The sequence below is a fragment of the Macaca thibetana genome, chromosome 7 (genome assembly GCF_024542745.1).
Source record: "Macaca thibetana thibetana isolate TM-01 chromosome 7, ASM2454274v1, whole genome shotgun sequence".
NCBI classification, from domain to species: Eukaryota; Metazoa; Chordata; class Mammalia; order Primates; family Cercopithecidae; genus Macaca; species Macaca thibetana.
This window is the reverse complement of record NC_065584.1, coordinates 149,553,390-149,580,865: the sequence shown is the minus strand read 5'-3', so window position 1 is coordinate 149,580,865 and position 27,476 is coordinate 149,553,390. Positions and strand designations below refer to the sequence as shown.

Below are 27,476 nucleotides of genomic sequence, written 5' to 3'. Positions count from 1 at the left end.
TTTTTTTGAGATGGAGTCTCGCTGTGTTGCCTAGGCTGGAGTGCAGTGGCATGATCTCGGCTCACTGCAAGCTCCACCTCCTGGGTTCACACCATTCTCCTGCCTCAGCCTCCCGAGTAGCTGAGACTACAGGCACCCACCACTACGACCGGCTAATTTTTTGTATTTTTAGTAGAGACAGGGTTTCCCCGTGTTAGCCAGGATGTTCTCAATCTCCTGACCTTGTGATCCGCCCGCCTCGGCCTCCCAAAGTGCTGGGATTATAGGTGTGAGCCACCGCGCCCGGCCAAATGGAAGTTCTTAACTTTTTTTTTTTTTTAAGACAGAGTCTCGCTCTGTCACCTAGGCTGGAGTACAGTGGTGCGATCTTGGCTCACTGCAACCTCCATCTCCCAGGTTCAAGCGATTCTCCTGACTCAGCCTCCCTAGTAGCTGGGACTACAGACGTGTGCCACCACGCCTGGCTAATTTTTGTATTTTTAGTACAGACAGGGTTTTCCCATGTTGGCCAGGCTGGTCTTGAACTCCCGACCTCAAGCAATCTGCCTGCCTCGGCCTCCCAAAGTACTGGGATTACGGGTGTGAGCCACTGCACCCAGCGGTTCTTAACTTTAATGTTTATGAGAATTTTCCTTCATGGTTCGTCTCTTTTGGAGTTTTTGTTGTGGTGGTTTTTTAATTTTTTTTTTTTTTTTTTGAGACAGGGTCTCATTTGTTGCCCAGGCTGGAGCGCAACCTGGGCTCACAGCTCACTCATCTTACTGCAGCCTTGTCCTCCCAGGCTTAAGCAATCCTCCTACTTCAGCCTCCTGAGTAGCTGGGGCTACAGGTGTGTGCCACCATACCTGGCTACTTTTATAATTTTTGTAGAGACGGGGGTCTTGCTTTGTTGCCCACGCTTGTCTCAGTCTCCTGGCCTCCACTGATCCTCCTGTCTGGGCCTCTCAAAGTGCTGGGATTATAGGCATGAGCCAACGTGCCTGGCCTGTTAGCCCTTTTGTAACTTAAGAAATGTTTGACTATTGCAAGGCCATGAATGTAGTCTCATTTTTATCTTTGAGCTTCATTATTTTACCTTTTACATTTAAATCTACAGTCTACCTGGAATTGATTTTTAGGTATGACATGAAGTAGAGGTCAATATTGTTTTTGTTTTTGTTTTCCCCCAGATGGATATCAAATTAATCCAGAACCATTTCTTTAAAAGACTTTCCCTTTCCAACTGTTCTACAGAGCCAATTTTGTCATAAGTCAAAGATTCATGTGTGGATCTGTTTCTGGACTTTTTTGTCCTGTTGGTCTCTTTGCAAGTCTTTAAGTCACTCTCTTAATTCCCGTAACTTGAAGGTCTTGCTATCTGATAGTAAAAGTCTTCCACTGTGTTGCTTCTCCAAAAGTCTCTTGGCTTTTCCTGGTCCTTTGCATTTCATTTGATTTTAGAATTAGCTTGCCAATTTCTACCAAAAAAAAAAGTGATGGAATTTTGATACATGGGATGAATAAATTAATTGGAGGAGAATTGCTATCTTTACAAGATTCAGTTTTACAATCCTTGAACATGATATGTTCCTCAATTTAACCAAGTGTTTTACAGTTTTGTGTGTAGAGGTCTCATACATCTTGTGTTAGATTTAGTCCTAGAGAACTGATGCTAATGTAAATGGTAACTTTTTACATTTTCTTTTTTTTTTTTTTTGAGACAGCGTTTCCCTCTTGTTGCCCAGGCTGGAGTGCAATGGCGTGATCTTGGCTCACTGCAACCTCTGCCTCCTGGATTCAAGTGATTCTCTTTTCTCAGCCTCCCAAGTAGCTGGGATTACAGGCATCCACCACCACGCCCAGCTAACTTTTGTATTTTTAATAGAGACGGGGTTTCACCATGTTGGCTAGGCTGGTCTCCAACTCCTGACCTCAGGTGATCCTCCCACCTCGGCCTCCCAAAGTGCTGGGATTTGGGATTACAGGTGTGAGCCACTGCACCTGGCCTAAAATGTTCCATTTCTAATAAAAATTTTAGAAGAGTCCATTTACATGATTTACTATTTATACATAGAGATGTAATTGTGTGTGTGTGTGTTTTTTAACAGCATCTTGCTCCATTGTCAGGCTGGAGTGCAGTGGCATGATCTTGGCCACTGTGTGATGTTTTAGAGATACTCTTTATTAGTTAATAAAATTCCCTTCTATTCCTAAGTTGCTGAAAGGGTATGGGTAATGATTTTGTCATGTTTTTTCCTGCATCTATGGAGCTATATAATTATATAATTTTTCATCTTTATTCTATTGATATTTGTCTTTATTCCCATTTATTGATTTGGGAATGTTAAGTCAATCTGTCTTTCCTGAAATAAACTTAACTTGGCAGTGTTATATTCTTCTACCCATAATTATTTTAAAGATTTTTTTGTGGCCGGGCGCGGTGGCTCAAGCCTGTAATCCCAGCACTTTGGGAGGCCGAGACAGGCGGATCATGAGGTCAGGAGATCGAGACCATCCTGGCTAACCCAGTGAAACCCCGTCTCTATTAAAAAATACAAAAAACTAGCCAGGCAAGGCGGCGGGCGCCTGTAGTCCCAGCTACTCGGGAGGCTGAGGCAGGAGAATGGCGGGAACCCGGGAGGCGGAGCTTGCAGTGAGCTGAGATCCGGCCGCTGCACTCCCGCCTGGGCAACAGAGTGAGACTCCGTCTCAAAAAAAAAAAGATTTTTTTGCATCTGTATTCATGAGAGATTGGTTTCTATTTTTTTTTTTTTTAATCAAATTTGGTATCAAGGTTATGCTAAAAATCGGCTGGGTGTAGTGGCTCATGCCTGTAATCCCAGCACTTTGGGAGGCCGAGGCGGCCGAATCACCTGAGGCTGGGAGTTTGAGACCAGCCTGGCCAACATGGTAAAACCCCGTCTCTACTAAAAATACAAAAATTAGCTGGGCGTGGTGGTGGGTGCCTGTAATTCCAGCTACTTGGGAGGCTGAGCCAGGAGAATCACTTGAAACCAGGAGCTGGAGGTTCCTGTGAGGTAAAATCAGGCTACTGCACTCCAGCCTGGGTGACAGAGCGAGACTTCGTCCCAGAAAAAAAAAAAAAAAAAAAAAGTTATGCTAAAATCAGAATAAGTTAGAAAGTATTCCTTATTTTCTTCCCTGGAAGAGTCTATGTAAATTAATACTGTTTGTTTCTTAAACATTTGGGTGACAATTATTTTGATGAAATGCATTAGAACTAGTTTTGTGGACCATGTTTTGGAAAACAATGGTCTAGAGCATGACTGAAATATGAAATAGTGAATTCCTGTCTGTGTGAATGCTCTTGTTTTTATTCATTTCCTTCCTTTATGCAACACTGGCCCCCTCACCTTTTCCCTTCCAGCTGTTGGGGGCTCAGCTAAGTGACCACACAGGAGAGCAGTGAGGCCATTTGAGGCCTGAGCTTGGTCCTCAGGACTCGACTCTCTCTCCCTACCATCAAGCAGCCCGCCCCAGTCCTGCCAGCCATCTCCACACTCCTCTGACAGAATGAATGCCCTCGATGGTGTTCCCTTCAAGTTGCCCAAGGGCTTTGTGATAGGCACAGAGCCTCTTCCTGGGCCAGAACTCAGCGTCCCGCCCTGCGGGGAGCTTCTGCTGGGTTCTATGGTAAGTGTGTCTCTGTGTTTTTGTCTTCTAGGTCTGTGGGTCTGAGGCTGAGTCCATGGGGCCTTGTTCCTTGAATTTAAAGGACAGCTAGCCCTGACCAACATGGTGAAACCCCGTCTCTACTAAAAATACAAAAAATTAGCTGGGTGTGGCAATGTGTGCCTGTAATCCCAGCTACTCGGGAGGTGGAGGCATGAGAATCGCTTGAACCCAGGAGGTGGAGGTTGCAGTGACCTGAGATTGTGCCACTGCACTCCAGCCTGGTGACAGAATGAGACTCCATCTCAAAAACAAATTCAGCACTCTTTTTGGGCCACCGACCTTGTATCCAGCCCCACTGCTTGGCCTGGGCACACCTACCAACTCCACCATTGTAACGTCAGAATGGTACACACTATTTCTGTAAAGTGACATCTTTCAGATACTTAATGGCTTTTCGCATATGCATACCCTTGATGGCCTGGGCAGTTGCACGAGTGTTCTTAAAGTGACCATGAAAATTTGAACCTCTTGATTTGCACGATTTTGTGGGGTTCTCCAGGTCAAATGAATAGTGAACCATTTTCACAGATTACCTCAGGCTGCTTAGGGAAAGAGCTGTTTTTGTTTTTTTCAGAGTTTTCCTCTGTTGCCCAGGCTGGATGGAGTGCAGTGGTGCAATCTCAGCTCATTGCAACCTCCTCTTCTAGGGCTCAAGCGATCCTCCCACCTCAGCCTCCCAAGTAACTAGGACTATAGGCATATGCCACCATGCTTGGCTAATTTTTTATATTTCTTTGTAGAGATGAGATTTCACACCATGTTGCCCGGGCTGGTCTTGAACTCCCGGGCTCAAGTGATCCTCCCACCTTGGTCACTCTAAGAGCTGCAATTACAAGCATGAGCCACTGTACCCGACCTGCTTTTGTTTTTTTTGTTTTTTTTTTTTTTTTTTTTTGAGACGGAGTCTTGCTCTGTTGCCCAAGCTGGAGTGCACTGGCGCGATCCTGGCTCACTGCAAGCTCCGCCTCCTGGGTTCACGCCATTCTCCTGCCCCAGCCTCCCGAGTAGCTGGGACTACAGGCGCCCGCCACTGCGCCCGGCTCATTTTTTTTGTATTTTTAGTAGAGACGGGGTTTCACCGTGGTCTCGATCTCCTGACCTTGTGATACGCCCGCCTCGGCCTCCCAAAGTGCTGGGATTACAGGCGTGAGCCACCGCGCCCGGCCTGCTTTTGTTTTTTGAGACAGGGCCTACTGTGCTGGGCTCAGGTGAAAGCTTCTTTGCTAAGAATAAGTTTTATTGGAGAAAATTTTTAAGTAGTTTTTGCTCAACTACATACTGAATGGCAAAGGGATTTAGATGTTGGATTTAATTACATTTCATTCTATTAACGAATTCATCACTTTGTCATTTATGCCAGTTTGCCATTAAACTGTTACTGGTATCCATCGACCACAGTGTTAGCTATAAAACCCAGGGTAGAGTGGGCTGTGATGGAAGCCCGGGGCTCAGAATCTGACGCTGTCCAGGCCTAGAGAGTCTCTGGCTGAACAGGGTCCCCCAGGCCAGGGGTTAGTGTTGTGCCCCCGGGGTCCTGGTTTGCCCCGGGCTTTACGTCGCCTTCTTTCCACAGCACGACTTCAGCCTGGAGAGGAGGGCACTCTTCTGGGTGGAGGCCGCCGGCCAGGGACCCCGCCCGTACCAGTGCGGTGACCCGGGGACAGCGTCGGCCCCTCCAGCCTGGCTCCTGCTAGTCAGCCCCGAATATGAGCTGGCGCCTGCCACAATCAGAGACCAGGAGGCCGGACACCAGGAAAGGCCGGAGGAGGAGGGTGAGGACGAGGCAGAAGCCTCTTCTGGCAGCGAGGAAGAGCGGGGCCCGCGCAGCCTCCAACCGGGCTCTCCGGCCAGCCCCGGCCCCGGCCGTCGCCTGTGCTCACTGGACGTGCTGCGCGGCGTGCGATCGGAGCTGGCGGGGGCAAGGCGGCGACTCTCCGAGGGGAAGCTGGCCGCCCGGCCCCGCGCCCTCCTGCACGGCTTCCGCGGCCGCCGCGCGCTGAGCCTGTGCCCCAGCCCCGCGCCGTCCCCCAGGTCCGCGTCACCCCCGGGGTCCGCGCCCCAGTCTCCCGCAGCCCCCGCGTCGCCCCCGCGGCCCTCCACGGCCGGCGCCATCCCCCAGCTACGGAGCCACAAGCCCACGGTCGCGGTAAGGATTCTGCCGGTCCCTCCAATGCCGCCGCTCAGCAGCCCAGGCCCGCAGCCTCGGTCCCCTACCCCGCGCGCTCCTGTGTCCTCCCTTGACCTGCTCCCACCTGGGCCTGTCCAGCGTTGTCCTCCTGCGGCCCTTTGCCTAGAGTAGTCCCTGTTCAGAAGTCCCCATTCCCCGCGTTTCCCACTGTGCCTGCCTTGCTTTTTTAGGGCGCAGGTCATAGTGGTTTTAATTATGCAGAAACTGTGTGTCTCTTCCAACAGAAGTTGAGCTCTTTTAGGGCAGGGACTGGATCGCATTGATTTTTGTTTCCAGAGCACTCAGCTGCCGACTTGACCCATAGGGGGCGCCCAGTGGATGTCTGTTGAATTGATGAACACAACGCAAATCTAGGGCTTCCCACTGGGTGAGGTTTGCTGTAGGCTGGGGAAGCTGGAGGCTCAATCAAGGAATATTCAATGCACAGTTACTTCCTGCCAGACACTGGGTTTGGGAGTGTCAAAACCACAGAACACGGAGAGTTGGCTAAGAGGGTGTGGGACCAGGCCCTGCAATGTACAGCGGAATCAGGTGTTGAGGGAGAGTCAGGGCTGCTACAGGCTGAGAAGGTTTCAGGACGGAGGAAGTGAACCCTGAAGAGCAGGGAGAAGTGACCCTACAGTGAAACCACAGAAGCTTAAGCCTCAGGTTCCTCCCTTTGTCTCTTCCAAGGCCTTGTGCCCAATTTTGTGTTCATAATTGTGTGTTCTTTTTCTCTGAGGTCGCTTCCAAATGATATAAGTATCAGACTCCACCAAACATGGGGTGGGTCAGGATTGGCAGCAGAAGGTGGCAGCGGGGCACAGCTTTCTGCCCCCCAGCAGCCCCCCAGTAAGGCCAGGAGATGCTGCAGAATAAGACCAAGGTAGAATTCAATCTGAAAGACAGAGACCTGAGGTCTGGTTTCTTACATGCACCGGCGTGTGACCTTAGGCAAGTCACTGAACCACCCCTTCTCTACCTGCACAGTGAGCCAACAACCCTTCACCCGGTTGTTTAGAGCATACATAGTAGAGAAGAGGCCCTGTATTCGCGATGAGCCATGCCCACATCCAAGACCAGATGCTGATGCCAGGATGGCTCTTCCCTGGCCAAGATGAATTTAATTCTCACCACAACCCTGTGGGGGTGGGACAGTATTCTGTAGATGATGGAAATGAGGCACAGAGTGGCAAAGAATCTTTTTCAAGGACACAAAAGTAGACTCAGCTCCTAAACTTTGATGTTCTCCACTCTGGAGGTAATAAAGGGTAGATCCTAGGGTGAGGTCGTGGCAGGGAGAGCCCTGAGAAGATGTGGATGGGTGGAGAATTCATGTGTGTTACATATACACTCCACCCTAGGAGCCAGGCGGCGGCTGGGTTTTCCTTGGGAGGAGGGGACAGGATGAAACGTTCAGGGCTGGCAGAGAGGTACCTCCTCATGGGAGAAGGGTTGGGATGATGCCGGCCAAACCAATTGAAATGCCTTCAAGTCACCCTCCTTAATCCAAGGTCTGTTTCAGTTTCTCCAACACCACAACCGAAGGGCTGGTGTGCCCAGTTCCTCCCCTGCTCCATGCCCTGCCAAACCCCAGCCCAACCAAACTCAAGAAGGAACTCAAGAAGGAGGGCCTGGTTGGGAAGACCTACCCCTGCTCCTCCCTCAACAAGGTGTGGGGCAAAAAACCTGAGTAGGGTTGAGGTGCCAAGCGTGTGTTGCTTAATCAGGTCATTAATGTTTCTGAACCTTGATTTCAATGTCTGTAAAATGGGATAGTAGAATAGACCTCATATTTCTTTCACTAGTCACTTTCCTGACTTTTTTTTTTTTTTTTTTTTTTTTTTTGAGACAGAGTTCCACTCTTATTGCCCAGGCTGGAGTGCAATGGTGCGATCTCTGCTCACTGCAACCTCTGCCTCCTGGGTTCAAGCAATTCTCCTGCCTTCTGCCCCAATCAAGTAGCTGGGATTATAGGCATGTACCACCATGCCCAGCTAATTTTGTATTTTTTAGTAGAGACAGGGTTTCACCATGTTGGTTGGGCTGGTCTCGAACTCCTTACCTCAGGTGATCCACCTGCCTTGGCCTCCCAAAGTGTTGGGATTAGAGCCATGAGTCACCACGCCCAGCCCCTCACATTGTCTTATTTAAGCCTCGTAATAGTCCCATGAAGTAGCTTAGGGATTGCCCTCATTTTTCATATGAGTATACTGAGTAAGCATTAGAGAGCTGGGGTCTGCAGGACTCTTAGCCCTCCATAATATTAGGCCCTACACTCTGTACAGAAGGTGGTACATAAAGGCATTTTTTAAAATGTCCAGCCCAACTGGGTGTCACTTCCTGTGGTAACTGACATTCCAATCTGTCTATATTTCAGTCCCTCAGCCCGTACACTTGTCTGCCACCTCCTGGGGGGGCACCCCAGCCTCTCAACCCCTACAGGTCACACCCTGATACTGCGGCTGACCTGCTATCCGCCCTGAGCCAGGAGGAGCAAGACCTCATTGGGCCAGTGGTCGCCCTGGGATATCCCCTGCGAAGGGCCATCATAGCTCTGCAGAAGACAGGGAGGCAGAGCCTGAGCCAGGTGAGTTGGGGGGCCCAGAGCTGATGGGCTGTGATGCTGGAGCCAGGTGAGTGGCCACATGGTTTTCACCTTTTGAGCTGTGGCATAGGCCCAACAACAGCATCAGCCAACCCCAAAGATCTGGAGCATCTACGGCCCCTCAAGGTTGTCCTGAGATGGTCAGGCCTTTATACCCCTGCCTCAATCAGTCATTGCATGTGGGAAGGGGATGACTGAGGTAAGTGGATCTCTGTTGTTAAGGTAATCCCTGAAGGGGCAGACAACTGAAGAGTGTCTCCCAGCTCTCCCAGCATCTGGGGCAGTAAGTCCTGCAGTGAAAGGGTATGTGGATGGAACATCACAGAGTCTACCACGCCCAGGTTCTACTCACCCACGTTCTATTCTTCTAATAGAATTCACTCTATTGGAAGTATGGCGGAGACTCATGATGACACTCCAAGGACAGCACTCTGAGCCACGCTAATATTTGGAAGCAGGTCTTGACCCCTAATATAAGCCAAGAATATAAGAACACCTGCAGAGGAGTGAGGGCCCCCAAAGTGCTTAAAAAGAGGTGCTAGTCACAAGATACCTGGGAGAAGAAGTGGTATGAGTGTTATAGGGGTGTTTCTGTCATCTATTTTTGTGTAACAAACTACCCCAAAACTTAGTGACTCGAAACAACCATTTATTTGCTCATGATTCTCTGGATTGGCAGTTTTAAGGTGAACTCAGCTAGGGGGTTCTTCTGCTCATCTTACCTGAAGTCTCATGTGGCTACAGTTCGGTGACTTACTTGGGGCTGAATGATCTAAGATGGCCTCATTCACCGTACAGTGGGTGGTGATACTTGTCAGTTGGGCCACATATCTCCAGCAAGCCACCCTACTTGGTTCCAAGAGTAAGGCCTCTTGAGGCCTAGGCTGAAATTGTACATAGTCACTTCTGCCTCATTCTATTGGTCAAAGCACATCACTGACCACTCCAAACTTAAACAAGGGAAAAACAGACTCCATCTCTTGGTGGGAGAGGCTACAAAAAATTTTATGGTCATTATCAATCTACCACAAGGAGGTTCTAGTGATCAAGAAAGGCTTCATGGAGATACCAAGCATTGAGTGGGACTTCAAGGATGGATAAGATCTGACTCTGAAGGAAGGAGAAGGGGTGATATTCCAGGAGGGAAGGACAGTGTGAATAAAGGAGTGGAGGTGGGAGGGAAGTGTTTGGGAGGCTCTGATCTGACCAGTCTTGTTGGAGGAGAGGGTGCATGAGGCAGGCTGGTAGGAGATGAGACAAAGAGAATTGGGGGTAGATTTAGGGGTCTTGAAGGCTGGCCTGAGAATTTGATAAATGACCCAATAGCCAAAAGGAGGCATGGAAGGATTGTAAGTAGGGTCAGGAGGTGACACTGAATGCCATTGCCTACACCCCCACGTCCCCAACTGAAAGCAACATCCCTTACTGTGCTGTTTTCTAAACATCGGGACGCTTCATGGTTGGATGGCTGTTCCCAGGGTAGTTGGCACTTTTCATTTTTCTCCCATTCCTGCCCCGCCATCAAAAGGCTTGGACACCTCCATCATCACTGATGAGTATGGAATGCTGGGTCCCTGCGGTCCAGAGCTATCTGCTCCTGCAAGAGGGAATGGCAGAAGGAAAGTGACTTTCAAACAGGAGCTGGGGTGGGGCTGGGGAAATGCACCTGGTCCCCTTGCCCACCCACTCCTGCTTCTACTCTACTCTGGGTTCATCAGTTCATGCCCTGTCCTGGAGGGGAATTTCCAACATAGTGACCTCCATGTGGCTAAAATGGCAGGGAGGGGTGCTAACATTTATTGAACATTTTCTTTGCATGAATCTCTCTCTCTGAGGGTATTCAGTTAGGTTTTCTCAATTCTGCAAGGTTGCTATTACGTTATGACCACTTTGCAGATGAGGAAACTGAGGCCAGGGAAGTTCATGCGGTCAGTCAATGGCAGCACTGGGGTGAGGCCGGCTGGTCTGACTCTGCATCTTGGTTGCACAATGCCTTTTATCTCATTTTCTGTGTGAGAACCTCCTAGGACAGCACTATAGGCTGATCTGAGATTTAAGAGCAGATCTAAAGTCACCCCTACCTTCAGCTGATACTGAAAAGCCAGGGTCTTGGCCAAAAAGCTGGCCAGGAGGGCTGTGAGGCCAGGTGCACAGTGGGGCTCTGATATGCCTCCCCAGTCCCTTCAGGCCCTGTGACAAGGCTGAGGTCTCAGGCCATCTCTCTGGGGGTCTGAGGATGAGTCAGAGCCAGCCTGGGGCCCTGGCCTCCCAGTGGGTGAGCTGGAAGAATTTCACTGCACTGGGAACATTGTGTTTCCAGATATAGACTGACCACCTGCCTGGCCCCCTGGATCTCTGGGTGGCCTTCCCCAGACAGCAGTCAGGAGCCAGACCCCAAGGGGTGGGTCTGAGGGGCCTTTGGATGACTTCATCTATCCTCCCCCACCAAGTTAGTATTTCCGTCTGTTCTGTGAAGTCCTGGTAACTGAACAAGTCCTTTGGGTTCAGATTCCTTCTCCCGCTGAAAGCCGCATATTGCAGTAAATCCTTTTTGGCCAAGAAAAATGACAGATGGCCCAGGAGGAAGGGCGTCAGGTGATAAGAGACAGAGCAGCTAGAAGAGTCAGGGAGAGAAGATAAAAAAGAAATTGTGCAGCACTCCTTTCCTTCCACAAGGCTTGATGTGCCCTCACTGCCTCCCTGCAGGACAGGCCTGGGTGCCACGTGTGAGGGTCCACAGGCCAGGCCACCTCTTTTAGCCTCAGTTTCCCAGTTCACAGGGTGGAGGGGGAATACGTGTTTGGAACCAGTGACTTCCGGGGGCCCCATCCTGTGGCCTGAAGGTGACATCTCACCCACCTGGGGGCCTGAGGCAAGCCTGATAGCTTCTACAGTCCTGCAGGCCCAAAAGCTAACCAAGCAGCAGAACCTTTGCAAATGTAGACTCTCAGGGCTTATCCTGCGGGGTCCCAGTCAGTGGATCTGGGGGGAGCCCAGGGGCCTTTAATTTAAAAAAATGTGCAGATGGGTCTGATATTCACGGTGGCATGGTATAGATCAAGGTCAGCTGTCCCCATTCAGTGACGCTTAGTCTTGGGTGCACATTAGAATCACCTGGAGAGCTATAGGAAAAAATGCCAATGCTCAGGCTACACCCCAGACCAATTATATCGTAACCTCTGAAGGTGAGGCCCAGACATCAGTAATATTTCAAGTTCCCGAGGCGGTTGCAATAAGCACTGAGATTGAGAACCATTGCTGTGGATGAGCCAAAAGGTGGAGGCAGCGTCCACCATCCATCCTTGCCTGCCCTCCTTCTGAAAGTGAAGGTTTCACCTTTGGAAACCCTGTCCTCCACCAAGACAGCTCAAAGCCCCTCCTCTAGCAGCTGATCCCTCTGATGGACAAGGCATTAAGTGACAGGTTACATAATCGGGGGCCTAGTCCTGGGACCCTGGGCAAGGCACCTGCCTTGCCTGAACCTCAGTTTCCTCAACTGTGAAAGGAGGGCACGGGTGTGTGGTTTTCAAAATGTGCTCAGAGCAGGTCTGGCTGTATTGGGCAGTACCTTGGGCAGGAGCACTGGACTCCGGGCCCCCATGCCCCTGGCCCTTGTTCTCCCAGAGCAGCTCTGATCTTAGCCTGTTATTGCTGAAGCCTCCTTGTGCTAAGATAAACACTTCAGGAGCTAAAAACAATTTGAAAACTGTTAGTCTAGATGATCTGCACTTTCATCCCAGCTCTGAAGGTCTGCAGAAACCCCACTCTCCCTTCTCCACATATTCTCATAATTCCTGTGGTCTGGAGCCTTCATTTGGCACCTACACGCTATAAATCCTGCTTTGATTTGCCTGGCACTGATGTAGTCCTGTATCTGGTTTATCTCCCCCACTAAGCTGTGAGTTCCTTGAAGGCAGGTCTTCATTCGTTTTATAAACACAGCATACATTTATTGAGCTCCTTCTGCCACCATGCTGGATGCTGGGGACACTGTGGTGAATGAGACTGACACAGCCCCTCCCTCATGGAGCAAAAAGTTAGTGGATGAGAAAGATTGAGTGAAGCAATTACAAAGTTATATGTGCTGTAATAGGGAAGCACAGGGTGCTATGGGGGCACGAGGGACAGCACCGAGGAAGACAGAGGGGGCAGGAAGCTTCCCAGGGACAGGGAAGGAGGCCGGCCTTGGCTGAGGGAGCTGCATCTGCAGAGTCCTGGAGGGTGAGGGAGGGGCCAAGGCCATAGACAGGGAACAGGCCTTTGAGCCCTGCCTGGTAAGGAGCAGCATTTTATCCTGAGCCCCTGATGATGTAACTGTGGGGTGACCTGAACAGTTTTTCTAACCTGTGGAATCCTCCTCTGTGCCTCCCCCGCACCCCTTCTCCAGCACTGGTGCAGGAGTTGCATAGTAGTGGCTCAGGAGTCCGGGATGAGAGAGATGCATCTGGGGGTAGAGTAGGGGTGCACAGGTGTGGACGGATGAGGAGGCACCTTCACACGAATGGGTGCTCCTGGGCAGGGATGGGTGGTGCACGAATGTTGAATTGCGTTGGGTAGTAGGTGGGATGCCTGTTTGAAGCCTGTCCTGCTCCCCACCTAGGTTCTATGAACACCCTAGCCCACCCTGACGGCCCTTTTCCTGGAGTCCAGCTCCCACTTGGGATAGTTGGTGAAGACCCACTGTCTGCCTGTCCCCAGGCACTCAGAGGAAGGCTCTATCCCTCTTCTGTGGGCTCATGGGATCTCTGGGGCCACACTGCATGTGGTGGCTTGCCCTGTCGCCTGGCCCTCAGCTCAGGCCCTTGGAGTGCCTCTGCCCCGGCTGCTGCCTCTGCTGCTCCTCTTACCCTCCGTCCCTCTCTGCCCTCTTCCGGCCCAGTTTCTCAGCTACCTCAGTGCCTGTGACCGCCTGTTACGTCAGGGATATGAGGAAGGCCTGGTGGACGAGGCCATGGAGATGTTCCAGTTCTCCGAGAGCCAGGTCAGCAGGGCTTCCTGCCAGGACCCCAGGCGATGGAAGGGATGGGGGTGTACCCAGGAGCCTGGGTGCAGGGGCACACCAGTCTTCAGAGCCAGCCTGTGGGTCCGTCGGGAGATTGCCTGACTCCTCAGCTCTGGGGAGGAGATGGCCCAGGGTGCTACAGCAAGGACAAAGGAGAGAGGCACAGAGGGAGATCAGGAAGAGGTCGGAGGGGGACAGGAGGCAGAGAGCAGCAGGGGCTTTGCTTTGTTAGACTGAATCAACGCAGCCTCTATAACTGAATGCCCACTCTTTGTCAGACATCCAGATAGGAGCCATGGGCACATAAAGATGCATGACCTCTCTGCTTGGGGAGTGTGCCACCTATCCCAAGTGCATGCAGCTGTAGGCCCAATAGTCACATCTTGATTTCTGAGACTGAGTCTCACTCTGTCGCCCAGGCTGGAGTGCAATGGTGCGATCTTGGCCCTGCCTCCCAGGTTCAAGCAATTCTCCTGCCTCAGCCTTACGAGTAGCTGGGATTACAGGTGCCTGCCACCACACCCGGCTAATTTTTTTTGGTATTTTCAGTAGAGACGGAGTTTCACCGTGTTGACCAGGCTGGTCTCAAACCCCTGACCTCAAGTGATCCACCCGCCTCGGCCTCCCAAAGTGCTGGGATTACAGGAGTGAGCCACCGCACCCGGCCCCAGTAGTCACTTCTAAGTGCCCCATGGCAGAGCAGCTCTTCATAGAGGCTGAAGGGGACAGAGAGTTGAGTGAGGCCCCAAGAAGGAGAGAGGGAGCAGAGGTGGAGAAGTTTCAAGCCCTGGGGTCGGAGGGGAAGGAAGGTGCAGGCTGCGCTGTGAGACCTCCGCAGTGTTCAGGGCATGGGCAGGGACCTTGGGCTGTTTGTGCTCCGGGTGCCGGTGTGCGATCTGCCTCCTCCTGCCCCAGCAGAAAGTTGACAGTGAGTGGGAGGAGAGTCAGGACAGAGCCCGTGGCCAGGCTAGGGCCTTGTTTTCTTGGCAGAGGAAGGGAGGTCGGAGCCTACATCACCCTAGAGATTCAGGAAAGTGGCAGCTGCGGCCCAGGATCAGGCTCAAGTGGCCTGGGGGGAGCCACAGCTTTTTGGGACTAGGAAAACCACAGCTTTTAAGCTGAGGCTCCCCTCGGCTGAGGCCAGGCCCAGCAGAGTCCCCAGCATACTCCCTGTCTCCTCTTCCTCAGGCAGGGGAGTTCCTGCGCCTCTGGGAGCAGTTCAGCGACATGGGCTTCCAGCAGGACCGGATCAAGGAGGTGCTGCTGGTCCATGGCAACCGCCGAGAGCAAGCCCTGGAGGAGCTGGTGGCCTGTGCCCAGTGACCACGGAGGCACTCCACGATGCCTGGGCGTCCAGGCCCAGTGCCAGACCCGGCGACCCATCCTAACTGTATTATTAAAACCAAGCAAGAGTAACAAAGTGATGCATGCTTATTGTAAAAACACAAATAATGCCAAGGGTGACAGTTAACAGCAGCAGAATCTGCTGAAAGAGTTGAAATGGTTGCCTCTGCAGAGAGGCAGATGGGACAGCCGGACGGGGAGCTATGTTCTTCATGCATGCCTGTGAAACCACCTGATTTGACTCTTTACACTGTGTGCATTAGTAACCTTGATTTTAAGAAAATTAAAACCAATAAATAATGGGCAGTTCTTTTGAGTCCTGTAGGCGCCTGGTCTTGGTGTGGAAAGAACATCAAACTGTAGGTCAGAAGACCTCATTTCTGATTTTAGGTCTACTGATGTCTAGGTCAAGGCTTCGTTGGGCCTCAGTTTCCCTAGGAAAAGTAGAGAGATTTGACCAGGTCAAAAGTTTCCAGGCCTGGCAGCTATCCATAAGAATCCTTCGGGTGTTTATTCAAGAGTCCCAGGCCCCACCCCCGTATATTCTGATTCAGGAAGCCTAGCTTGGCAGCACCCAGGAATCTGTTTTGTTTTATGTAAGAAGATCTCTGGGGATTCTTTACTACATAACAGGCCTATGGCCAGTGTGTGTGACTTTCAGCCAGTCTGGGTCCCCTTCTGCTCTGACAATTTGTGATCCTATGCCAGTCTTTCCTCATTTGTGGGGTGGGGAGGTTGTGACCAGAGTTGTCTCCAGTCACCCAAAGCCTATCCTTCAGAAGTCCCCAAGGATTGAAGAGACCAGTTGCTGGAGCAGCCCATAACTCAAACAAGCAGAGGCCAGGGGCCAAGACTCCGGCGCCTCTGCCCTCCCCAGCAGGCCCTGCGCAAAGACTTGCAACAATTACCCCAGAATCAAAACATCTCAGCCCCCTCCACCCTGCAAACAGGGCTGGACCTGGAACTGAGGCCTGTAAAAAAAAAAAATGAACAACTTCCACGTTTCTCAGGGCTTCAACCCCAGATACCTCATCTGAATGTGTAATGGCACTTCTGCAGGCCTACACACAAGAAGCTTGGAACTAGAACCAGGTCTCCGGAGGCCCAATAGCCCCTCGGTGCTTTCCACTAAGTCTCAATGCCTGCCAACTTGAAATCACAATAAAAATATTCTTTGGCCTTAAAACTTGCCTTGAATAACTTGCAGGCAGCACAAAACTATTAGAGAAAATGGGCAGGATGTTGTGAAGTTGGACATACATCTGTCTGTTGCCAAAAGTAAAACTACACTTGAAAGAGACAGTAGGCCGGGCGCGGTGGCTCACGCCTGTAATCCCAGCACTTTGGGAGGCCGAGGCGGGCGGATCACAAGGTCAGGAGATCGAGACCATCCTGGCTAACACTGTGAAACCCCGTCTCTACTAAAAATGCAAAAAATTAGCCGGGCGAGGCGGCGGGCGCCTGTAGTCCCAGCTACTCGGGAGGCTGAGGCAGGAGAATGGCGTGAACCCGGGAGGCGGAGCTTGCAGTGAGCCGAGATCGCGCCACTGCACTCCAGCCTGGGCGACTAAGCGAGACTCTGTCTCAAAAAAAAAAAAAAAAAAAAAAAAAAAAAAAGGAAAGAGACAGTAAAGTTCAATTTCTAAGATGCAATGTTAGGTCCAAAGCTAATGTTCTGATTAAGGTAACCTGGTCTTGGTCCACCACTTTACTAAGTCCCCTTGATTAGAGGCGACCAGTTAACAGGCCCATCCATTATTCCTATCCTTCTCCCACATGCCCCAAATCTGTCCATCCCTAGCAAACTGTTGCTTGATTAAAAATGTGACATCTGGCCAGGTGCGGTGACTCACCCATGTAATCCCAGCACTTTGGGAGGCCGAGGCAGGCAGATCACTTGAGAGCAGGAGTTTGAGACCAGCTTGGCCAACATGACAAAACCCCGTCTCTACTAAAAATACAAAAATTTGCCAGGTGTAGTGGTGCACACCTATAATCCCAGCTACTCGGGAGGCTGAGATGGGAGAATAGCTTGAACCTGGGAGGCGAAGGGTGCAGTGAGCCAAGATCATCCCACCGCACTCCAGCCTGGGCAACAGAGTGAGACCCTGTCTAGAAAAAAAAAAAATATTTGGGAGGCCGAGGCAGGTGAATCACCTGAGGTCAGGAGTTCGAGACAAGCCTGGCCAACATGGTGAAACCCCATCTCTACTAAAAATACAAAACTCAGCTAGGTTTGGTGGCATACACCTGTAGTCCCAGCTACTTGGGAGGCAGAGGCAGGAGAATCGCTTGGAGCCAGGAGGCAGAGGTTGCAGTGAGCCAAGATTGAGCCACTGCACTCCAGCCTGGCAACAGAGCGAGACTCTGTCTCAAAAAAAAAAAAAAAAAAAAAAAAAAAAAGTCAGACATTAGAGGCAGGAAGGTTGCTTGAGCCCGTGAGTTTGAGGTTACAGTGAGCTACCACAGTGCCACTGCACTCCATAGTGAGATTCTGTGTCCAAAAAAAAGGAGAGACATCAGTGAGCAAATTGTTCATTTAAAATATTTTTTAGGAGGCACAATAGTGTGGTAGTTAGGGGCACGAACTCTGAAGTCAGATGTGGGCTGAAACTACAGCCTTAGCACTAACCAGCTGTGTGACCTTTTGAACATCACACAGCCTCTCTGCCTCAGTGTCTTATCCATAAAATATAGATACTGAAACTTCCCAATTGTGATGACTGAGCAGGATAGTGTGCAGGAAGATTGTGCCATGGTATCTAGTAGCTACTTATTTATACATATTTACACCCAGCCTCATTCCATCATCATTACCTTTACTATGATCATCCTCCTCATCACTGTTATGGTTAACAAATCTCCAGCATTTATCGTCAAACTCAGAAACCCTGGGAGAACCACTCTCTGCCTCTCAGGTCAGCAGGGTTAAAGAAGGTGCCTGGCTGGAGCAGAGGATTCTGGGAGTGCCACCTGGGAGAAGGACAATCTCTTCAGTTAATACTAAGGATCAGGTGGCTGCCTTGGTGGCTCCTTGAAACAGCAGCAGATGACACACTCAAGCACAGTCTGGACAAGAGGATCCTTAGAGAGGAGGTCAGGAGGATGGCAGGGTCCAGGTTCCAGGAGCAAACCAAGGCCCGGCCCATGTAAGCAGAATGAAGCTAATTCTGCCCGGTTCTTGCTCTCCCTCCTGTCCGCTTATGCTTTGTCTCCTCTTCTGGGTCCCCACCATGTTCCCCGCAGAGGCCCAGTGGAGCAGGCTGAAGGTGGCCTTTTGACTCTGACAGGAGGCCTATCTCCTAACCCATTTGGCCTGAGATCTCAAGGCCTTTACGTGTTCCCTTCCTGGGGAAATGTGCACAGTGCCCTCTATCTGGTTGACTTTCTGCCTCCTTCTTAGAAGGACCCTCATGATTCCATTGGGCCCACCCATATAATCCAGGACAATCTCCCACCTCAAGATCCTTAATCACAGCCAGGTGTGGTGGCTCATATCTGTAATCCCAGCACTTTGGGAGGCCGAGATGGGTGGATCACTTGAGGTCAGGAGTTCGAGACCAGCCTGGCCAACATGGTGAAACCCAGTCTCTACTAAAAATACAAAGATTAGCCAGGCATTGTGGCGCATGCCTGTAATCCCAACTACTTGGGAGGCTGAGGCAGGAGAATTGTGGAGGTTGCAGTGAGCTGAGATTGTAGCACTGCACTCAAGCCTGGGCAACAGTGAGACTCCACCTCAAAAAAAAAAAAAAAAAAAAAAAAAAATCCTTAATCACACCTGCAAAGTCCAGGTAACAGATTCACAGGTTCTAGGAATGAGGACGTGGATGTCTTTGGGGGGCCATTATTCGGCCTACCACAGAGAGGCACTGCTTAACCCAAAATAATACATGTGTAATGGTGGCATTTCAGGTACTTGTATCAGGGGGTTTCCTTGTATCTTGTATTTGTATTATGCAAGGCTGGGCCCCCAGGCAGGCTCCAGCACACACAGCTGCCGCTGATCCTCTCTCACCTCTGCTCTCTTGCTTCATCTCAAGTCAACCTTCCGCAGCTGATGACATTCTTCTGGCATGGGAGCAGCACCAGCTGAGGGGCTGCCAGCACCTCCTCTCGGCCCTGACCCTTTCATTCTGCGGGGAGGGAACACACTCGCAGGTCACTGTTGGCCTCCAAGGATCAACTGAAGTCAGGAGCCGCTTCCCTCTTCTGGGACCTCCTGCCCTCTCAGCCCCTTCCTTCCACTCTCCGTCCCCCATGCTGCCCAGGCTGCCTCTAGCTGCCCTGTCCTCCTGTCTTATCTAGAGAGTAAAGAATTCCTTTGTTGACCTCTGCAGGGAACACTCTTTGCCTTCTGAGAACTTAGGGGACGAGGCAATGCTTATTTCAGGATAACGGCTCATAAATGATAGGGTTTTAGGTACAGTGCAAGCTGTTAAAGGGAAGGCGTGACCCTCACAGTTCTCCTCAAATGACCATTCTGTCTCTACGCAGGACTCACCCTGAGAGGAACGTGGGGCTTTAGGAAGCTCAGGGAAGGATCTTTCCTAATGAGGGTTTGGGGAGGCTTCCAGAGTCCTTCTCTCAGTATGGGACCTCCTGGGGGGCTCCTCTGCTCACCCTCAGATCCCAAGGGCCAGGTCTTTAATCCTAGCGATGCTGGGGTCAGAAAAGTGCAGAGACAATCAGGAGTCTCCCAGAAACACACTCTCTGTCACACACACACTTTGACCTCGGGGAGTGAAACTCTTCCACACTATCAGGAGGAAGTTGATGGTATGTGTGTCTTCACACTGGGCACAAAGGTGATCCTGGGCAGGGCAAAAACTGCCCAGCCCTACCCACCTCCTCAGCCCCACATGGGGCCCTCTGAGGAGAGAAGACGCTGCCCTGAGTTCCAGGTGCTACAGCCCAGGTGATAAGCCAAAACTCCCACCAGAGAACCCTTCATTTCCTAATTCTGTCACCCCACAAACCTTTACTGCACACCATGCCAGCTGGTGCTAGGCCTGCTGGGCCCAGAAGTGGGGGAAGGCGGGGTGAAGGATGGGAAATGGCCTCTGCCCTGGAGGGAGGGGGTTCCCAGGGCGAGGCTGCCAGGTTTGCGTGGCAGCTGGCTGAGAGGTCAGTGACACAGTGAAGGCAGAGGGACAGGCAGGCTTCGGCCCCACAAGGGCCTCTGGAGCTCACGCACAGCCAAGTCCCTCTGTGGAGTCAGGTCCTGGCCAGGCATCCTACTGGCTTCACACTCAGCCCAGTGGTGGGGCACCCACCCCTACTCCAGCCTCCTACTCTCCTGGTGGGTGGCCCTCCCTCCTGCCCATTCTACTCCTGAACCTGTCCTTATAAGGCCACCCGCTCAGGAGACGTGCGTTCTGTGTCCTCTGGGCAGCTGCCCACACAACGTCATCTGCTGTTTTACTGCTCGAGATTTTTAACCTATGATTTTATTTTTTTGTCGTTAAGAAAATGTTTCCAGGTTGAGCAGAGACATTAACTGGGTGCCAGATGAGGGCAGAAGGATGAATGCCAGGGTGCTTGGGAGCCAGGGACCCAGGACTGACAGCCCCAGGGCATGACTTAGCCACGTATCCCAAATACCGCAGTAGCTGAACCATTCCAAGAACTCCAGCAGGCCCCGCGCGGGCCATTTCCCCTTAAGTGACACCCACTGAGTTGGGGGAGTTGACCCTCCCCCAGCTGTGGACCATCTTGTGTTGTTAGAGTGCCCTTTGGTCCTCTGTCCGGTCCGACAGCGGGCTGGAGCGCTGGAGTCTTGAGTACACACGTTGTGGGGCAGCCTCAGTGGGACTGTGAGCAGCTCCTGACGCTGTGGACTGTCCATTTCCAGCCAGGTGCGCTGGCCTTCCCAGGGAGTGCTGAGCTACCAAAGTCCTTCCAGTAAGATACTGTTCTCCTGAACTTAGCCAAAGGTTTCCCTGGCTGACAACCAAAGCACCCTGCTGGGTGCAAGAGAACATGAGTAAAGGTAGTGGCAGTCAAGTGGGGCAGAGAGTGTGTCCTGTCTCCCTTCGAACATAGAGGAAGGTGTGTTAAGCTGGATGAGAGAACCTTGGGGTGAAGCTGCCACCAGGAAGGACGCTATCTCCATCAGGGAACTCACCTGGTGGTCCTAACTGCTGCAGGGGCTGGCTGCCTCCTTCGCTCTACTGTGAGGCCCTGGGGGCTGGGGCTGAACCTGGCTTGTCTCTCTGCCTCTGTGCCTGGCACAGCTTCTGGTTAGAGGAGGTGCGCAAAGTTCAAAGAAGAAGAAGAAAAAGAGGAGGGGGAGAGGGCAGCCCGGAGAGTCACCCAAGGAATGGCCCATGCTGAAAGGGAAGTGCCTTCCCAAGGGTTGTCACCGAACTCCAGCTGAAAGACCCACCAAAAGGGATTCAAGGAAGCTCTAGTACTCGGGATGACTACTAGTGAGGTGATTTCCAGGAACCAAGGCAGCCACCGCCGTTCCTCGGCGACCAGACCTCAGAGCCTGGAAGGACTGCAGGGCTGGGACTGAAGAAGGGATCCCAGTAGTTGCTGGGAGGGTCCTGGTGTTGGTCTGCACAGGCCCCCCGGTGCCCACGGAGCGGAGTGAGGTTCCAGCTGGTTCACACGCCCCTGTGCTGTGCTCCTTTGGAGACCACATGGTACGTTTTGCATGGCAGTAAGGCAAGCAGAAACAAGCGTGGGCTGCTGTTCTTGAGCAGGCCAGGAGCAGTGGCCACACGCGGCAGTGGAGCAGACTGAGCTCTGAGAAGAGCAGTGGGTGCTGCTGGGCAAAGCTGCCACCACCGTCCCTGTGATGAGGAGCTTTGTTTTGTCACACCAACCCCAGGCCTGGTGGGGGCAGGTGGCCCATGAGACCGCCTAGAGGCAGTCCAGAGCTGTTTTGGGGGTTCAAGGTAGGAGATTGAACCTAAGTGTCTTTAGCTCCCCAGGAGTGCAGGGACCTCAGTTACAGGGCTGGGGCCCATGGGTCACAGGGATGCCACCTTCTCAGCATCTGGATCTTCAGTCAGACCCAGGGCTGGGGAGGCCGCCTGCACAGGCCAGGTGAGAGGACTCACACACTCGCCCCTCCACCCAGCACTGTCCTCCCTCCACCAGAGGGGGCACCAGCCTTTGTCCCTAGGGTCATATTCTGGAGAAAATGCCCTAATCAGGAGGGACGATGAGAGATCTTTTCCAGGCCAAAACTCTTTGGGGCTCCCAAGTACACCAAGCAGTCATGAACTGCCTTCTCCATCTGAAGCCAGACTGCCCGCTATTGCCAAGATACTCCGCTGCCCACACCTGAGGGCGGGGAGGTTTCTGCCTCACTGACACTGACAGCCAGGCCCTGCTCTCCACCCTGTCTGTGCTCTCTCATTTACTCTCCCAACATCCCTTTCAGTTTAGGTTCTGCTGTCCTCACTGACAGATGCCCACCTGAGGCTCAGAGAGGGTAAGCAACTGCTTAAGATCACCCAGTCAGGAAGTATTAGAACTGGATTTGAATCCAGGAAGTCTGAGCCACAACTGGAGCCTCCCTGCCACTACACTGGCTCCTTTCACAGTGAGCCTGTACACACGTTCCCCCACCTGACCCCACAGCAAATGTATGCACCAGACACATCTCAACCACAGATACAAACTGGGGCTCAGAAAGGTGATGCAACCAGCCCCACATCACCCAGCAAACAGGTGGCAAGGGTGGGCCTGAAGCAAGGATCCCCAGGGCTCCCTCTATGTACCTTGCAGAACCCCTTGGATAAATCTGGTAATAATCTGGTCCAGCCAGGGTGGTGGAGGCCGGGGCTGCAGGCCTGCCTGGCCCCTCACTTGGGAGGGGGTGACAGAAGCTGTGCACTCTGGAGCTCATGCCATCTGGTTCGGTTTCCATTCCCAGCCACTCCTCAGAGAGCTTCTAAAGGTCAATTTTTTCCCCTCAAAATTCAAGTGACCGCCTCTGCCTGTAAGACATTCCTCTGGTTCCCATAACCGTGTGATCAGGCAGAGGCACTGAGATGGGCATTTTCCAGTATAATGTGCCCCAGCCAAGCCACTTGGTGACACGGCCCAGAGAGCTGAGGGTCAGAGGGGACAGGGCCCATGTCCAGCAGGGTCTTGGCAGGAAAGAGATGGCACACTCAAATCAGGTCACTACAGGAGGGTTGAGGAAAGAGGCTGTTCACAAAGGGTGGAGGGCCCCTAAGGGATAGTACAAGGCTAGTGAGCTTGGGGCTTCACCACTCCCGCCTGGGCAGGAGGGAAGAGAGCAGCCACCTCAACCTGGAGACAGAGGGCTGTAAGGAAAGGACCACCCGTCAGCGGCGGGAACTTGAGTCAGTGAAGGAAAAAGGTCAGTGCAAGATCACCCCGCAGGGAGGGAGCCAGGAACTAAGTTCCCTGACTCCACACCCCTCCCCACTTCCCACCTTCTGCTGCTGCTCTGTATTGGGAGCCAGTCAAGGGAGCCCAGTGATGTCACCCAAATAGGACCACCTGTCGGGGTGTGGAGCAGGAGAAAGGAGCGGATCTGGAGGGACAAGCTGATCTCAAGGGACAAGGAGCCGTCAGCCCAGGGCTGAATGAGGGGCTTGCTATCTGAATACAAAAAGCAGGTCTTTCAGTCACACTCACTGCCTCAAAAACTTGCTGTGGCTCCCCACTTCCTACAGAATAAAGCCCAAGTTCTCTAGCCTGGCATTCAAGGCTCTTCACACAGACTCCAGCCTACTTCTCTGGCCCCATTACAGGTACTTCACATAATCTGCACAGACACTCTGTAACAGTCTCTCATCATCATCTCCATTTGCCCAACATCACAGAGCTGGCACGTAGAGCTGGAATACGGACCCAGGTCCCCTGGGTGCCATTCTGCTGCATCATGAGCGATAAGCACAGACTGCTGGAACACGGTCCATTCACCAAAACTGCGCCTTCTCCACAGTAAGGGTGTCAATAATGGGTGGAGGGGAAAGTGTGAAGAGGAACCAGGAGAAAGAACTTGGAAGGTGAGGACTGCATATGCTGGTCTAGAAGCTCTTATTTCACCCTCAGGACAACCCTCCTGGAATTATCATCTCTGGTTAGAGTTGAGACACCTTCACTCTTTCATTTCAGCAACTTTAAGGAATTTACCCATGGTCAAACAGAAGTCCCTGTCAGAGCCAGGGTTTGACTGCAAAATCAGCTGGCAGGCAGGCAGCACTGTCCCTCTGCAGAGTGGCACCTACAAAGTCCTCAGTCCCTCGTTTCCACTGCAACCCAGTGTTAGCTCCTTCCCTAAGCACCCGAAATTCCCTTTGCTAATCGGGACTTTGTGGTTAGGCATATTTTTGTAAGACTCCTGTTAGAATGAAAATATGTTACCTGCAAAGGGAAGCAAGTTGGGCCAATGGTTTCTGATTTCCTGTAGAGTTGGCAAAGTGTGTGTGTGTGTGTGTGTGTGTGTGTGTGTTTACGCATGAGTGTGTGATTTGAAGGGCCCAGGTGCCCAAATACCATTAGAGATTAACTCCTTTGTCTCTATCTGCTGAATCTGAGTGCTGAATGCGGTGTGTGTGTAGAGGAACTTTCCTAGAAAAAATAAGGATGGAAGCCTGGAATCAGGGAGGGCAGCCTGAGGATGGGTCACCATAGGGAAGTTCTTTCATGAATGCCCTGGAAGGCAGCACAGGAAATAACATGTGAGGATGGGAGGAGGATTCCAGAGAAGCAGGCTTTAGGTTGGGTGGTCCACTTGCATTGCTGTGTCTCCAGGAAAGTTGCTTGCCCCTAGCCTGTGACCTCACTTTCCTTCCCTGTGAAGAGAGGGGTGGAACTAGAGGCTTATACCCTGCTCCAAGACCCTGCAGCCCAACAAAAGGCCCATTTTCCCTTTGTTAGTTACTCGGATGCCAGAGAGAAGGGCTCCCTCTTTTCATGCTTCCCCAGTCCAGCTGGGGCAGAATCATGAGAGCTGCAGAGGATGCTGCTGGGACAAGACCTCCTCCAGGGGGTCCTGTATCCCACGTCCATTACTGGCCTGTTGGGGGCAGCCTGTCTTCTAACAACTGTGTCTCCCACCAGCACAGTTAATTTGCTGCCGTTCCTGGGATGTGACAGCAACTTGAAGCAAAGTAATTAGGATGAAAAAGAGGCCCAGCTCCTTGGGGCCAAAGGAAAATAAACAGAGCAGCCCTGTGTGTATTCCGCCGCCAAGAGGAGCCATTCTTCACGGGATGATTAGCATTTCCAATCCCAGCTTCCTCCCTTCCCTTGAAAGAAGAGAAGTGACCCGTGAGCTGCTGCTTTTCTCAGATCCCACTCTTCCCAAGGTGGACTGTGAATCTGACAACTCATCACCTCCACAGAAAAGTCTTCCCTGGCCACCTGCCACAGCCCTGCCAGAAATGATACCCCTGTCCTCTGAAATCTGAAAGCCTTTCTCTGTCTCCCATGGAGTTTCCTTGACTGACTGATCAATTGATCAATTCATTCTCTCAACAAACATCCGTCGAGTACCATTCATTCATTCATTCAACAAACATTTCTTAAGTCCTTACTATATAAATCATCTCTTAAGCTGCCTACTATGTTCTAGTCATTGTTCTGGGTCCTGATGAGACAGCAGTGAACAAAACAGAAAAACACCTCCACCTTAGTGGAGTCAAATTTTAGTAGCAGGAAGCCAACAGCAAACAAGTGAAAAGATAGCATGGAAGATGATGCTAAATGCTATGGAGAAAAATAAAACAGGAAAAGGGAGAACACACAGAGAAGGGGGAGGTAGATTTTAAATAGGGAGGTTAGGAAAGCCCGCAGGATCGAAGTGACATCTGAGCCAAGACCTGCAGGAAGCAGAGTGGGGCTAAGTGAGGCAGTGTGCAGGCAGACACCGGCCACAGGCCCTGAGCTGGGAGTGTGCCTGGTGTGTCTGAAGAGCGATGAGGCCAGAGAGGAGTGGGAGATGAAGTCAGGGAGGAAACAGGGTGGGAGAATCTGAAAGGACTTTGCCTTTCAGAGAGGGAGCACCATGCTCTGACCAGCGTTTTGTTGAACTAGGATGGCTCTGGCTGCCCTGTGAGCACACTGAAGGGAAGCCAGCAAGGAAGCGGGTCCTGGGTGGAGGACAGGGGTGGGGCAGCTTCTCTGCCTCTGCCGGGCGGGCTATATAAACCAGATAAGATGATTTCAGGCAGAGGAAGGCTTGGGGTGCAGGACATCTGGAGTCAGGGGCAAGGAGAACGTTTGTGGAAGACTGGAGAGAGCTCCAGAGAGTCGGGCTGTAGGGCTGCCACTAGGTTCAGGAAAATGATCCCTGCAGCTTTAAGCTGTGTGAGTGTAGGCCTCTCAGAAAGGACGGACTTCTCAGAGTAAACCTCTGGGCTGGGACCGAGATATTTCAAACCCAGCCCTCTGAGCTCAGGAACTCCTAAGTGTTTCTGTAATTTGCCCAGCTGCACCTGGTTTGTGCCCCCACACCTGCATGCAGCAGTCAAGCCGAGGTGCTGAGGAATGAGAGGCTGAGAATCCCAAGTCCTGAGTTCAGGTCCCTCCTCTTCCACGTGACTGCCTGTCTGACTCTGGGTGAGCCATTCTGGCTTTCTGCTGGTTTCCTCACCAGCACCCCAGGCACCCCAGGCACAGTCACCATTCCTGCTGAGGGCGGTGGGCAGTTGATATGCTGACTGTGGGTGGAGCAAAGCCTTACTTGTGAGAACCCTTAGGCAGAGAAGGTTACAAAAACTGGTTTACAAAAGCTCCCCACACTTCCTGAGATGAGGGAGTATCGGTGAACGTGCAAATATCCCCCAGGGCCTAAACCAGTCATTACCCGGGCTGAACGGGGCTACTGGTCTTCCAGGTCTATCCTAAGGGAAGAGAACTAGTTAACTTTCCTATGGAAGAGGGAGGAGAAAGGGCTGAGTCCAAGGGAACAAACGAACCCCCAAAAGAGGTGGGGATACATAGAGAAAGGCAAAAGGGAGGGAGCGTTAAGGAGACCGTTGGAAACACCGTTTCCATCTCAGGATGTCGGCCAAGCAGTCATGCAGCACATAAGACAAGCCTATGGCCCTGGGTTCACAGCCAGGTTCTGCCACTTCCTAACAAGCCTCTTCTAATCACACACGATCCTTGAGCTTTTTCCCCTCCATTAAGCTGCTGGAGTAGGGGTGTTGCCAAACTATCTACCATTTAAAATTCTTAAAAGCTCAAGCAAGTCAACTGTGGGAAAGCTCTCTGTGAACAGTGTTGTTATTATGCACAAAAGGCATCTCAGAAAGGGCAGCCCTGGATGAAGGAACAACCAAATGCCAGGAGCCAGCAGGCCAGGGCTGAACAGCCTCAAGTGCAGACAACGCTGTGGGATGAGAGAGACTATGAGCTGATGGATCACGATGTGGCAAGTCTCAGGTGTTCAGCACTGGTCAGGAGGCACGAGCAAGGAGGAAAATGCTCTGTACTGTTAGGAAAAGTTATCTGTAACTTGGAAGTAAGGCAAAAGGAGGATTCTTTCCTTTCAGTGTCACTTTGGGACAGGGTTGAACAGACAAGAGTTATTTAATTTTCAAGGGGAATGTACCTTTGCCTTACAATTTACTATAGATTAGAGCCCAGACTTTGTGAAGTCACATGCTAACTTGTAGGCATATGCACAAATATGTACATGCATGTATGTAAAGATGCAAAGGATTTTTGTTCAGTAGAGA

The 27,476-nt window shown here is 51.6% G+C and overlaps 1 protein-coding gene across 2 annotated transcripts; it reads left to right on the top strand.

The window, feature by feature from the left end:
- The first annotated feature begins 2,803 nt into the window (after window positions 1-2,803).
- On the top strand, window positions 2,804-14,868 carry UBAP1L (ubiquitin associated protein 1 like). 2 transcript variants are annotated; one of them, XM_050796008.1, is made up of 5 exons: window positions 2,804-3,633; window positions 5,249-5,821; window positions 8,223-8,432; window positions 13,330-13,431; window positions 14,641-14,868. In XM_050796008.1, the coding sequence occupies exons 1-5, from the start codon at window positions 3,514-3,516 to the stop codon at window positions 14,773-14,775; spliced, it is 1,140 nt and encodes a 379-aa protein (XP_050651965.1). In that variant the 5' UTR covers window positions 2,804-3,513; the 3' UTR covers window positions 14,776-14,868. The 2 variants fall into 2 exon arrangements, with proteins under 2 accessions (XP_050651965.1, XP_050651966.1); XM_050796009.1 differs by lacking the exon at window positions 13,330-13,431 and having other exon boundaries at window positions 2,806-3,633.
- The last annotated feature ends 12,608 nt before the right edge of the window (window positions 14,869-27,476 follow it).